The sequence below is a fragment of the Triturus cristatus genome, chromosome 12 (genome assembly GCF_964204655.1).
Source record: "Triturus cristatus chromosome 12, aTriCri1.1, whole genome shotgun sequence".
Classification (NCBI taxonomy): Eukaryota; Metazoa; Chordata; class Amphibia; order Caudata; family Salamandridae; genus Triturus; species Triturus cristatus.
This window is the reverse complement of record NC_140595.1, coordinates 534891279-534903812: the sequence shown is the minus strand read 5'-3', so window position 1 is coordinate 534903812 and position 12534 is coordinate 534891279. Positions and strand designations below refer to the sequence as shown.

Here is a 12534-nt window from a genome sequence, read left to right as displayed (position 1 = left end):
TCTATCCATTTACCTGTGAAGTCAGGTTGAGTAACGGCAAGCTCTTTCCAGTGTTCGAGATGAGATCAGTTTGGTACTGGTATCTCTGGAACAGGGACAATGTCTTCATGTCTGCACAATGTCCAGCTAAACAACTTCTAGTTTTCACTTCTGGCTCATCAGGATGTTTTAGTAGACTGCGTTGTCCATCATTGTCAAAGGTTCAGATATATTGTTGATGGTTCAACAGCGTTTGAGAAATGCAGCCTTATGCTTCAGACACCTAAAAGTGTTTTGTTTCCAGCTTATGTAGGTTTCTCCCTGATTTAAAGGTTCTCAAACTGAAGCAGTGGTTCACATTATGAATCATCCCATTCCTTCCAGTACATTTCTATGTGCAAGTTGCCATTCAGAACTGCAGACATCCCCTGGTAGAGAAAAAGCTGGCCACGTCTCAGACAAGCTCCTCGCTCGACAGTAACAAAAGAGTTTGACTCGATCATGTTGTCTGACAGTAGAGGACAACTATCTTGCTACCAGCTGTTTTGCCTTCCTCAGGGATGCTATTAAAACCAGTACATATCGGTAAGGGTGACCTTCATGTAGGAGGATCCCAGGTAGATGTGTGGTGCGATCTTACTTGCAAAGCAATACTTGGAGATCTATTTCTCAGACCTGCCTTCGTCCAAGTGAGGAAATCCAGGGTCATCTGGGAGACTACTGTGCACCCTTACACTCCACGCAAGCCAGTCTGTTTGAGAGAAACTCTGTACTGAGATTACACACACACATGCACACACACACACGCACATGCACGCACACACAGATGCTGTGCACTAGAGGACTCGAACATTCTCTAAGAGATGTAGAGGTTATGTGGTTAGCAACCTCAAACCGTTGTTGACACAAGGCTTACTATCGAATGTTGTAGAATGAGCTAGCCAAATTAAAGGAAGAAGAGAAAAGGTGGAATATATAGCAGACACAAAAGATTAAAGGGTGTAAGGTTTAGTCCCTACATTAGCAAAACTGGTTAGTGTAAGAGAAGCAGGTTCTGGTTCATAGTTATTGAAGGTAAATAAAAAGGGGTTGTAGAGACACAAGAATTTAGAACATTTAAATTCCATAGTGGGTGAAGTCTCCATCGGGGCATCCCATCAGACCTTATTTAACAACCTAGGTCATTTGCTCTTACACCGATTCTTGTCTGGTATAAGGTTTCCTATGTACTTACAAAACATCTGTCGTGTCATCTGAGAAACCATGGGCCTACAAAGGGCCCATGAACTTGTGGTGGAGGCCCTGCAGTCATGGGGGAAGTCTCCACACTCGGGGTGGAATCTCCACAAAGAGTTCTCATGACATCAGACCTCTGCCATGAGTGCGGGGGGCCTTTGCGAATCAGGCCCCTTATGTCCAGGCACCAATAAGTCAGGCTCTTTGATGTAATAGAGGAATAAAGAGCTGCTCCATTTTCCTGTTGCAACTGAAGGTTCTGGGACTGGGAAAATTATAATGGTTTAATGTTACCAGTTTCAGAAATTCTAGTAAGAAAAACCTGTGCAGAGTGCCTCAGTACAATAATCATGATTGCGAACAGCACAAGGAGGTGCTATGCATTTGGAGTATTTCCGCCCGGAGTTCCAGATTCTGAGGGGAATGTGGATGAAACATCCTAATCAATCCAGAAGGACACTGCTCCAGAGGTCGGAACTACTTTTCTCTTACAGAATGCAAACGTGTTGCCTTTCTTGTTAGACTTGGCCAAAGAGATCCCAAAATGGGGGGTGGAGGAGTCTCAAGCAAATGTGTTAGACATCAGGCTTGTATACATTCGCACTGAGTGGCCATTTGTGAGGGGGATGTGAAATCATGAATCAAGAGAGACCACCAACATCTCAAGGTTCCAGTGCTGATTAAGTTGGATTTCACTCATGTAACACAGTAAGTGGACCCATTTTTATTTAGAAATCTATGGGTACAGAAGCAGTCTGGAAACAGTAATCTGTGATAGGTTACCAGTGCTGGACATTGCGTGCCACTTCATACATCAGTAAGGCCTTATCCAGAAGAATGATTTCTAACTGAGAGATGCATCCGTAAAGGTACCAAAGAAATCAGTTCTGAGACTGGATCAGGCATCACTGGTTGTTCAACAAACTGGGGTAGATAAAGAGCCGTCTATATAGGCAAAGACTGCTGACTTAATGATGCCTAAATAATCCACTTGTTCAAGTATTCAGGTCTAAAAAAATCTTTAACTGGCAGACACCCAGACAGAGACAGACTTTTGATGTGGATGCCATACGGGGAGGTCCTTATTTTCACCCTGTAGATCTATGGGATAGAGTGCATTTCCCCATTAAAAATAAATTTGTACCGGGGCACCATCTTGACCCTTTCTGCTGACAAATGGCAATTAATCAATCTGAGTAACACACTCTAATTTGCTGAATCCAGAGGTTTCTTTGCCGCTGGCAAAACAGAAGACACTAGGAAAAAAGAAGTAGAGCCGGTCCACCATCAAAACTTGTCGGAGTGAAAGAGGTGCTGAAAAGTAAATTTGGCTCCTTTTCTGTAAAGGGATGAACAACAGCCTGAAAACGTCAGACCACCTGTGTGTGACATTTCTGAGAGGTCTCAGTATGGGATGGAATGCAGTAGAAATGGGGCCTTAGGCTGAGGTTGGAGAGTTACTTACAGACTTAAAAATCATGACCAATGTCTTATCCTAGTAGAGGAGTTTATTAGTGGTTACACCAACAGGAATGATCGGTCAAAAGAGAAATCTAAATTTTCTTCTTGAGTGTCTGCATGATGCATAAATAACTTTAGCTATGTGTAAAATCCCAACAATCACTCTTCTTACCGCTGTTCCACATACTTGCCAGAGGTATCAAGCATCTCCATATTCTTATATCACTCGACTTGAACTTGGTTTGAGAAATCTCTAGACAGGTTTTTAGGGGGATCACCCATGAATCTGTTTAGCTCATCCACATTTACAAAAAGTACCAAGCTAGTGCAGCAGTAGCATTTGCTGCCTGAGAAAAAGGTAAAGTTCCCACCTCAAAAACAAGCCAATAAACAATTTAGGACAGGAATTTTTCACCTGTGAAGGACGACTGGCTTCTCCATGGGGTGCCCAAGAAGGTCCTGAATACTGTCCCACTATCGTCATAAAGAGGGATAAAAGACAAAACATAATTAGCAAATACATAGTGGTTGAAGTATTTTTAGAAAGTAAATGCACCAATAAACACATCAAAGCACCAGTATAATTATATTCATTTTCTTTTGGAGGAAGGGAATCAAGGAGGTTATGGTTGGGTGCTGGGAAACGTTTGTCTTTTGGTTTTATGCTGCGCTCAGCACTTAAAGTTCACAGTTGTCATCTGCAATGATCAGAAGATCACAATTTTGAATCACAGTGAAGCAGAATTTCTCCCACTCTTCAAAAGTGGGTAAATGGAGTATCATAAATTGGGAAGAGTAACATCTGTTATTTACTGTGCTAACAAATGGAAGAAGTGAGCTACAAGTTGTGCACAGTGCTATATAAATAACTTTATTATGGTTTGAGCCACAACAGGCATAAAAGAACTATATTGGGAAAAGGATTAAAAAAATAAAAATGTGATCACTTTGCCCGATTTGTAAACTGATGCTATGGAAAAATGAGGTGACATTCAAAGGATTCAGAACCTCGAACTTGAGATTCTCATCACAATCCATATCCTTGGGTCCAATGGCAAGTGTGAAAGATGCACACTGATTCAGACGGGCTAGGGGGATATGTTCCACTTGGCTCACCAGGACGACATTTCTAATGATACGTAGCACCTTCACCATGAAAACCACAACTTGCCCTCAAATGAGTTGCTCATGACCTTACACATGATACAACAGACTACATCAGACGATACTGATAACATCATTGGTGACATTACGTATTATTTTACTACTGATGGTAATAATTCTGTTGCTATGGAAACAGTATAACCTTGTCTGGATATATTTAATGATGTTGCACTGTTAATTCATGTTATTTACTGATATACACTTTGTGAGGTCATGAGCACACCATTTAGGGGGGAGCTATATGGTTTTCACAACGTGGTGGCAGTTATGGTTTGTTTCATCGCACCATAACTGTATTTCAGGTGTTTTTTCGTTTTTATTTTGTAATTAACATCAGTTTAACTGTTTCAGGAGAATATATAGTTATATTTGTAATCTCAGACACTCCTAGGTGTAAGCTCAGGTTGTATTTCCCATCTCAAACCATAGCAGTGATAGCTGGATACCCCACATATAAATCCCAAGACTAGAGCATTGCAATGAAGTGCAGATAAGTGAGTGGTTGGGAAACTATGAACTTCCTCCATTTTAAGGGCCTGATTGAGATCTTGGCGGACCGGGTCCTGCTGTCGCTTTTTAGGGGTCTTGCAGCCGGCCAACTTGGCTGTCCGCCCACCGTATTTAGAAGTTTGCGGGTCCATAAACGAAAGACCACCATGGTCCCGCCGACTCCACTAGAAATGCCCAACCCCGTCGACGGCGGGATATGCAAGCCCAGCTGTCGGCGGGCTCCAACCCAAATTCCCGCCGAGCTGATTACGATGCGCCTTTCCGCTGTGGCGGGAATCTTTCCTACTTCGAGTTGGGGGAATCGTGGGAAATGAGGTAAAAACCTACCTTTTTTTCCTGCTTCAGTTTCCATCTTGTACTCCATCGTCCAGGTTGCACCTTTGCTTCAGCGACTTCACCACGATGCCAAAGAAAACAAGTTACTTACCTGTAACTTTGGTTCTCCAGTATTGGTAACTTTCATAGATTCCCATTGCTTGTATCTTTCCGCGTCATCGAGATGGGAGTCCCCGGTAGTAAAAAATACCATAGAGATAGGTACTAAAAAAGAAAAAAGCCCTAGGCCTCATCTCATTTTGTAGAAAATCCACCTCTTTTTGTAAAAGAGACCAAAAGAAATGAACTACCAATCAGAACAGCCTCATCCCATAGAACCTTCCTGAGAGAGCCTCAGATTTTCGCAGCAGTTGTGTAAAAGTACCATAAAATATGCTGAAGGCTGAGCTTTTCCAGGGGAGGAGGGCAGGCGCATGGGAATCTATGAAAGTTACCAGTACTGGAGAACCAAAGTTCCAGGTAAGTGACTTGTTTTCTTAATCCAGTATTGGAACTTTCATAGATTCCCATTGCTTGTATCAGAATAGCTAGCAGTAAGAACACGCACATTTTGTGTAATAATACATTGTTGAAACCCTGCGAAATGCATACAGTCATTAAAACCACAAGATAGCAAACAAGTAGCCAGTAAATAACATGAATTACAAAATGTGCTAACAACCAATAAAAGGAAGGAGGGTTAGAAGGGAAAGCTCACCACTTATTGGAAGAGGTTCCTCAGGACTGCTTGTCCCACTGCAGCGTCACTCCACGTGGAGGAGTCTAAGCAGTAATGCTTCGTGAAAGTATATGCACTGCTCCATGTTGCTGCCCTGCAGATGTCTTTAATAGGCACTCCTGCGAAGAGAGCCGTCAAAGAAGAAATGGATCTCGCAGAGTGAGCCCGGACCCGCCGTTCTAGGGGCTTGCCGGCCGCTTGGTGACAGTATTGGATCGCGCTGGCAATCCATCGCGCAACCCCTTGCTTTGACAGAGGGGAAACCCTTGCGAGGGGCACTGAATGCAACAAAGAGTTGTGTAGATCTTCTGAAGTCCTTGGTGCGCTGGAGATAGAATTTCAGACACCTTTGAATATCCAAAGAGTGAAGAGCCCGTTCCGCTGGAGTAGTAGGACGAGGAAAAAAGGATTTAAGGATGACCGGTTCATTCAGATGAAAAAGTCAGAAGGGACCTTTGGAATAAATTTGGGATGAGTCCTCAGAATCAGAGTGTCCTTTTTAAACTGCAAGAACTGAGCCTTGATCGTGAGAGCGTGTAGTTCACCCACCCTCCTAGCTGATGTTGGAGCGAGGAGGAGGGCCACTTTCCATGAGAGGAATTTAATGTCCGCCCTATGAATTGGCTCAAAGGGTGGCCTCATAAGTTGAGTAAGGACTAGGTTGAGCTGCCACAGAGGTGGTGGAGGTTTAACAAGTGGAAAACCCTTAAAAGTCCTTTTAAATTGTTTCACAATTCTCAGCGACCAGAGTGAAGGTCCAGAAGAAGTTCTTCTGAATCTAGAGTTAGCTGCCAGGTGCAACTTGATAGAAGAATGAGCGAGACCTGACTTAGCCAAAATCAAAATGTATGGTAAAATTTGATGAGGAGCAGAGGAATAAGGATGAATATGTTCTCCTGTTGGCACCACAAGCAGAAACGCTTCCATTTCAAGAGATAGGTTTTATTCGTACTTGGTGCACAGGCCTGAGCTAGCACCTCTCTACATTCTTGTGAGATATTTAGGCTTTGAAATTCAGGAGCCATGCTGTTAACTGAAGCGATCTCGGATCCGGATGCACCACTTGGCCCTGGGACATCATCAACAGAGAGGGAATCAGGAGCAGGTGAATTGGATGATCCAGGGAGAGCAGGAGAAGCTCCGTAAACCAAAACTGGTGTGGCCACGCTGGGGCCACCAGTATCATCCTGCAGGGCTCCGCTTTGAGCTTCTTGAGAAGCCTTGGAATTAGTGGGATCGGAGGAAAGGCGTAAACAAAGGCGCCTGACCAGGCCATCGAAAGCGCATTCCCCAATGATCCCTGATGGTGTTCCCTGCTTGCATAGAATCGGCATTTCTTGTTCTCTGGGGTGGCAAACAGATCTATGGACGGAGTGCCCCAGAGAGAAAAAACCCTGTCCAGAGTGAGATTGTCCAGTTTCCACTCGTGGCTCACCGATTTGAGACGACTTGGAGTATCCACCGTCTTGTTGAGGGCACCTTGAAGATGCTCCGCCGAAAGAGATATCTGATGTTGGATACTCCACTCCCAAAGCTCCTGAGCTTCCTTGGATAGCGGATGAGACCTTGTTCCTCCCTGTTTGTTCACATAGTGCATAGTGGTCGTGTTGTCCGTACGGACTAGGACGGAGCACCCTCTGATCCGCAGAAGGAAAGCTTGCAAAGCCAGACGAATCGCCCTGAGCTCCAACAGATTGATGTGGAGAATGCGGTGCTCGGGCTGCCAGAAGCCGCTCACCTGAAGGTCTTGCAATACCGCTCCCCAGCCTTCTAGCGAGGCGTCTGTTGCAAGAATTAGAGGAGCCGGGGTGAAGGTGAGGCCCTGAGAAATATTGTCTCTGATCGTCCACCAGTTGGCAGCAGTCTTCATAGGCTGAGTTACCCTTATTTTGTCGTCGAAAGAGCCTTCTGCTTGGCACCATTGTAGCTCCAGTTGTTCTTGAAGAGGGCGCATTCGCCGCCTGCAATGCGGATTTTAAGGGAATGCAGGAGGAGATCGATCCTAGAAGGGATTTGTACAGGCGAACTGAAAGTGACCGTCTTCTTTGGAACTGACGGGCAGAGGCCATCAGATTTGCCTGCCGTTCCTCCAATGGAAACGCTTTGCAACAAGTCGTATCCAGAATAGCACATAGGAACTTGGCCAATGTGGATGGGCACAGGACTGACTTTTCCCTGTTGAGCTGAGGTCCCAGACGACTGAAGAGGTGAGTGCAAGTTTTGACTGCCTCCGAAGCTGCTCGGGAAGACTGTGCCTTTATCAACAGGTCGTCCAGGTAAGGGAAGACTTGTAGAGTCTGTCTCCTGAGAAAAGCTGCGACTGGGGCTAAGACCTTTGTGAATATCCGCGGTACGGATCTGAGTCCGAAAGGCAGTACCCTGAACTGAAAGTGGCTCTTGGCTACTGTAAATCGTAAAAACTTCCTGTGGGCCGAGTGAATGGGAACATGGAAGTATGCGTCCTTGAGATCCAGGGTGACAATGTAATCTCCTGGATTGAGGAGACGCAAAATGTCCTGTAGGGATACCATCTGAAAGGAGAGCTTTAGGAGATAGGTGTTGAGCTCCCTCAGATCTAAAATTGGGCACCTTAGTCTACGGTCTTTTGAACAAGGAAGAACCGGGAATAGAATCCCTTGCCCCGTTGGGATGGGGCACTGGCTCTATAGCTCCCTTGAGGAGGAGTTGGTGGGCCTCCAGACGTAGTAGGTGTAGATGTTTGGATTCGGTGGTGCGAGGTGCTCTGGATGGTGGATGGTGTTGAAACTCCAGTGTATGTCCTGACAAGACGATATTTAGAACCCACCGGTCTGATGTTATAAGTTGTCAGTTGTGGAAGTGCTGAGTTATCTTGCCCCCCCACTGGTGTAACAGGGGACGAAGGAACAGTAGGAAGAGCCTGGTAGCCGCTATTGGCGCTTAGAGAAATCTCTCGCCTGGCGTCCCTGTCGTCCTCTAGTTGATGGTCGAGAGAAAGATGATTGGTTCTGACGCTGCGAATATTGAGGCCTGTAAGACTGCGAAGGGTGCGAGTAGGAGGAATAGCGCTGTTGTTGGTATCCGCCTCTGTATGAAGAAAAACTCTTTCCTCTTGCTCCACGGAAAGGAACCTTGCAGTAGTGCAAAGTCCCAAGAGACTTAGCAGTCTCCGTGTCCTTCTTTATGTCCTGCAGCGCGTCGCCAATGTGCTTTCCAAATAGCATCTCACCATCGAATGGAAGATCCAGGATTTTGTTTTGGACCGCCGAACGAAACTAAGTGGCCCGAAGCCAGCCTTATCGTCGAAGAACTGCAGCTCCTGCGAGAGAGCGGAAATCCGTAGTAGCAATGTCCATTGCGCAATCTATTATCTCAGAGGATGAATGTTCTCCCTCCTGCAAGATCTTTTTTGCCTCCGTTTTTGCTTCCTCGGGTAGCTGGTCTAAATACAGGGAGATCGCACCGCATCTGGCGATCATATCGTCCCAGAATATCCAAAGCATTGGCCGCCCTGACCAGGAGGCTGGACATCGAAGAAAACCTCTTGTCGATATTATCTAGTCATCCTCCCTCCTTATCAGGTGGCATGGTAAGAGGTGCCGCCGGATTTTTAGATTTTCTTTGGGCCGCCTGCGAGATTAGAGTCCGGCTTCGGCTGGCTGACCAGACAAGCGGGGCTGTCTTCCGGAGCTTTGTATTTCTTCTCTAGATGCGGAAGAACAGGCATGACTGTTACCGGTGACTTCATGACCTTTATTCCCTCATCCCAGACATGGCCCACTATAGGAATAGAGCGAACAGACTTCTTAAAATGTTCTTTGAAGTCGTAGAGAAAACATTCCAATTGAACCGACGGAATTGGTAAATCGAAACATTTAGATGCCCTCTCCATTAGATTGTGGAACTCTCCGATATCAGCTGGAGGAGAATCTGCTGGATCAGGAGTAGGAGAGGCGGGATCCGGAATAATGTAATCATCCCATTCCCTGTCCGGAATTGGGATTGACATAGTGCCATGGTCATCATCCGATGAGACGTCTTGAACAGTGACCACATTCTGTCGCGGTTCCGATAGCTCCAGAACCTGAGGTTGAGGGAGCTGAGGTGGAACTGGAGAAACCAGATGAGCTGGAGGCTGATTTGGAAGCATGTGATCTGTCTCTTGGCCAGAGGACTGAGATGGGAATCGTCTCCTATAAAGCGACAGCATGAATTGGAGGTCTGTAATGAGTGAAGATGGTACACAGACCATGTCCGGCTGATACTGATCCTGGGACCTAGATTGCGGCACATATTGTTGTTGATGTTGCTCCATATAATAGTCCTCAGAGTCCGAGTCCTGATATTTCACATTCAGTTGTGATGGACTATCTGCAACCCCATAAGGACCGTTATCATCCTCAGAAAGGTCCTCTTCCAAAAGGAATGCTGGAGGCAGAGGTGTTACTTACCTCGGGGGAAGTCATTTCCGGGGTAATGCGACGCCTTCTTATAGAAATAGATACATTCTGTATCGTCGACGAGGTCGTCGACGGAGCCACCTGCGACAACAAGTGGATCGTTGTCGACGACGAAAGGCCCACCGTCGACAAAACCGGCGCCGAGACTGTCGTCAATATGAAGCTGTCTACGTCGTTATCGATGTGGTCGCCGTCGACACCATCATCGTCGACGTGGAAGGAGTCATCATAGGCGTCGACGACATAATCAAGGGTACCTTTGTCTGTGGCGTCGCCGAAGTAGTCGTCGACGTAGACACTTACGACGACGAAACTCCCGTCGACGGAGCTGAAGTCGACGCCGGTTGAATCTTTGAAGCTATCGTCGATGGAGCTTATGTCGTCGACGAACGAATTTTCCTCTCAGCCTTTCCTTCAGGTGGTACAGAAGCTGGTTTATTGAACATCTTCCGTTTCTCAGAGGGTGGGGAAGTAACAGAAGACCCATGGCTCGTCTTCTTACCCAAAACCACCTCAGTAACCAGTCCTTCCCTCTTCTTTACACCTCAGTGAGGAGATTTGACGGGACTACGCCTGTCCGACCTATCAGAGGTCTTTTGCAAAGCTTTGGCAGGGGGGTCAGAAGAAGTTGAAGGTGAGGACCTACCTCTTTTTTTAGATCTCCTCGAGGATGTCGCAGAGGAGCCATCATCACTATTCACTTGATACAGGATCCTTCCGTTACTTCAATTTCTGTAACCAGGTGAGCAGACGTCCCTCACGGTCCCGCAAGGTCTTAGTAGAGTGGGTCCTGCAGATCTTGCAGTCAGTAGGCTTCTGGTCAGGATACAAACAATAAATACAGTCTTTATGTTTGTCCTCCACATAAAGCCTCTTCTTGGCGCAAGTAGCACAAGCCTTGAACAGAGCTTTCTTTTCTTTATCCGACATACTGAAGATTTGAAGAGTTGAAATACCAAAACGTTGAAGAAAACTGAGCAGAGCTCAGGGGAGACTACCTTGCACAACGTGCGGTAGAAAATCTGAGGCTCTCTCAGGAAGGTTCTTTGGGGTGAGGCTGTTCTGATTGGAAGTTCATTTCATTTGGTCTCTTTTACAAAAAGAGGTGGATATGCTACAAAATGAGATGAGGCCTAGGCTTTTTTATTCTTCTTTTGTACCTATCTCTATGGTATTTTTTATTACCGGGGACTCCCTCTCTACGACGGGGAAAGATTCAAGCAATGGGAATCTATGAAAGTTCCAATAACTGGAGTAACCACTCAGCTGTCGCCGAGATCCACGGTAAGCTACTTTTACATTTTTCTACGTATCGTGTATTGACAATAGCTGTAGCTTGTCTGCATTGCTCTTACATGCAATATTTTCCTTCAGCATAATGGAGTTGTGTTCATTTTCCTAATAATCAATGTAAGATGAACACACCTGTAGTGACACAGAAAATATTTGTTGTTGTGGTGCTTGGGAGTGTTGTGTGAGTGGTGCCTGTGGTTGTGCATTCAATAGTGTTTGTATGTTGTGTGAGTGGCAAGCCATTATTAACACAAAGGGGCAGATCACACGGCCTACATATGGTTTACATGCAAACATGACACATGTTTATTGACACCTTAATCAGTAGTACTTACCTGTCTCCACACTACTATGAACCTCACTCAATCAGGACCCCGCCAGCAGATCGGGAACATCTAAATCGGATCAGCGCAATCCCACCAGCGGCAGAGTACGGCTATAACCGCAACATCTAAAAACGGCGGGCAGACCGCCGACAGCTTGACGGAGTACTTGGGACAGCCGCGGCGGGAAGGCGGCAGTCCTGCCAAGACTAAATCAGGCCCTAAGTCTTCACACTGGTTTTAGAAATGGCATAAGTGATACTTTTCTGTGTTGCTATGAACCCTTGCCATAAACAGGTAAAAAGTACCCCTTCAACAAATATTACATCTAATTATATAACCTTATTATTATCTATCACCCACAGCATATTTGAAATACTACTTCTCACCTTACTGTATGTTGTACAAGTTTCCGTCTGCGTATCAACACTTTCTGCAAAGAAATAAAACAGACAGCCAATTACATTTGTACAGGAAGTCAATTTGGACAATAGGTTGTATAAATATATACATGCTTTTATGGGACACTGGACACAGCCCAACCTGTGCTGTTGATGAAACAAAAGAACAAAAAATAACAGTAAGGAAAAATACATACAAGAACTTTCATGAAGACTAGCACACAGGTCAGATGCATACTTCACATTGTGGAGCCTAAAAATACAGTGTATGAAGCAGATATCCAATAGCGAGATAGCATAGGTTGGAGGATTCCTGTTACAGAGGGCTGGGGTACCAAAAATACAGGTGAGTAATTGTGAAGTGGGTCTAGGGGTTTTAAAATGTTTTGGAGCTTAGAACAAGGAGGAAGAGTTACAGCGAGACAAGTAATGAAGACTATATAAAACTAGCTTTGTTTTCAAGGTAAAGTACTAAGCGTGAAACAACTAAAAGATCTTCTTTAAATACAACTGACAGTATGATTAAAAGAAAGGATTGGAAGCTATGGCATTTTCATAGAATTGCTCTTCTTCACATCAAATAAAACGAAGGTTATGAGGATACATCCAAAGAAGGAAACCTCCAAATACTGTTGGCATATAGCAGACTCATCAATTGAAGTAGTTGACCAATA

General features: G+C 45.2%; 1 protein-coding gene across 2 annotated transcripts in view; it reads right to left on the bottom strand.

Moving 5' to 3' along the window:
* Nucleotides 1–12534, bottom strand: part of PHAF1 (phagophore assembly factor 1) — a 225587-nt gene that overhangs the window by 14766 nt on the left and 198287 nt on the right. For both annotated transcript variants that reach the window (XM_085638616.1, XM_085638615.1), the window contains 2 exons: nucleotides 11849–11892; nucleotides 3092–3150 (listed from right to left, as the gene is read on the bottom strand). In XM_085638616.1, coding sequence (XP_085494742.1) covers nucleotides 3092–3150; nucleotides 11849–11892 — 103 coding nt within the window. The remainder of the gene's footprint in view (nucleotides 1–3091; nucleotides 3151–11848; nucleotides 11893–12534) is intronic.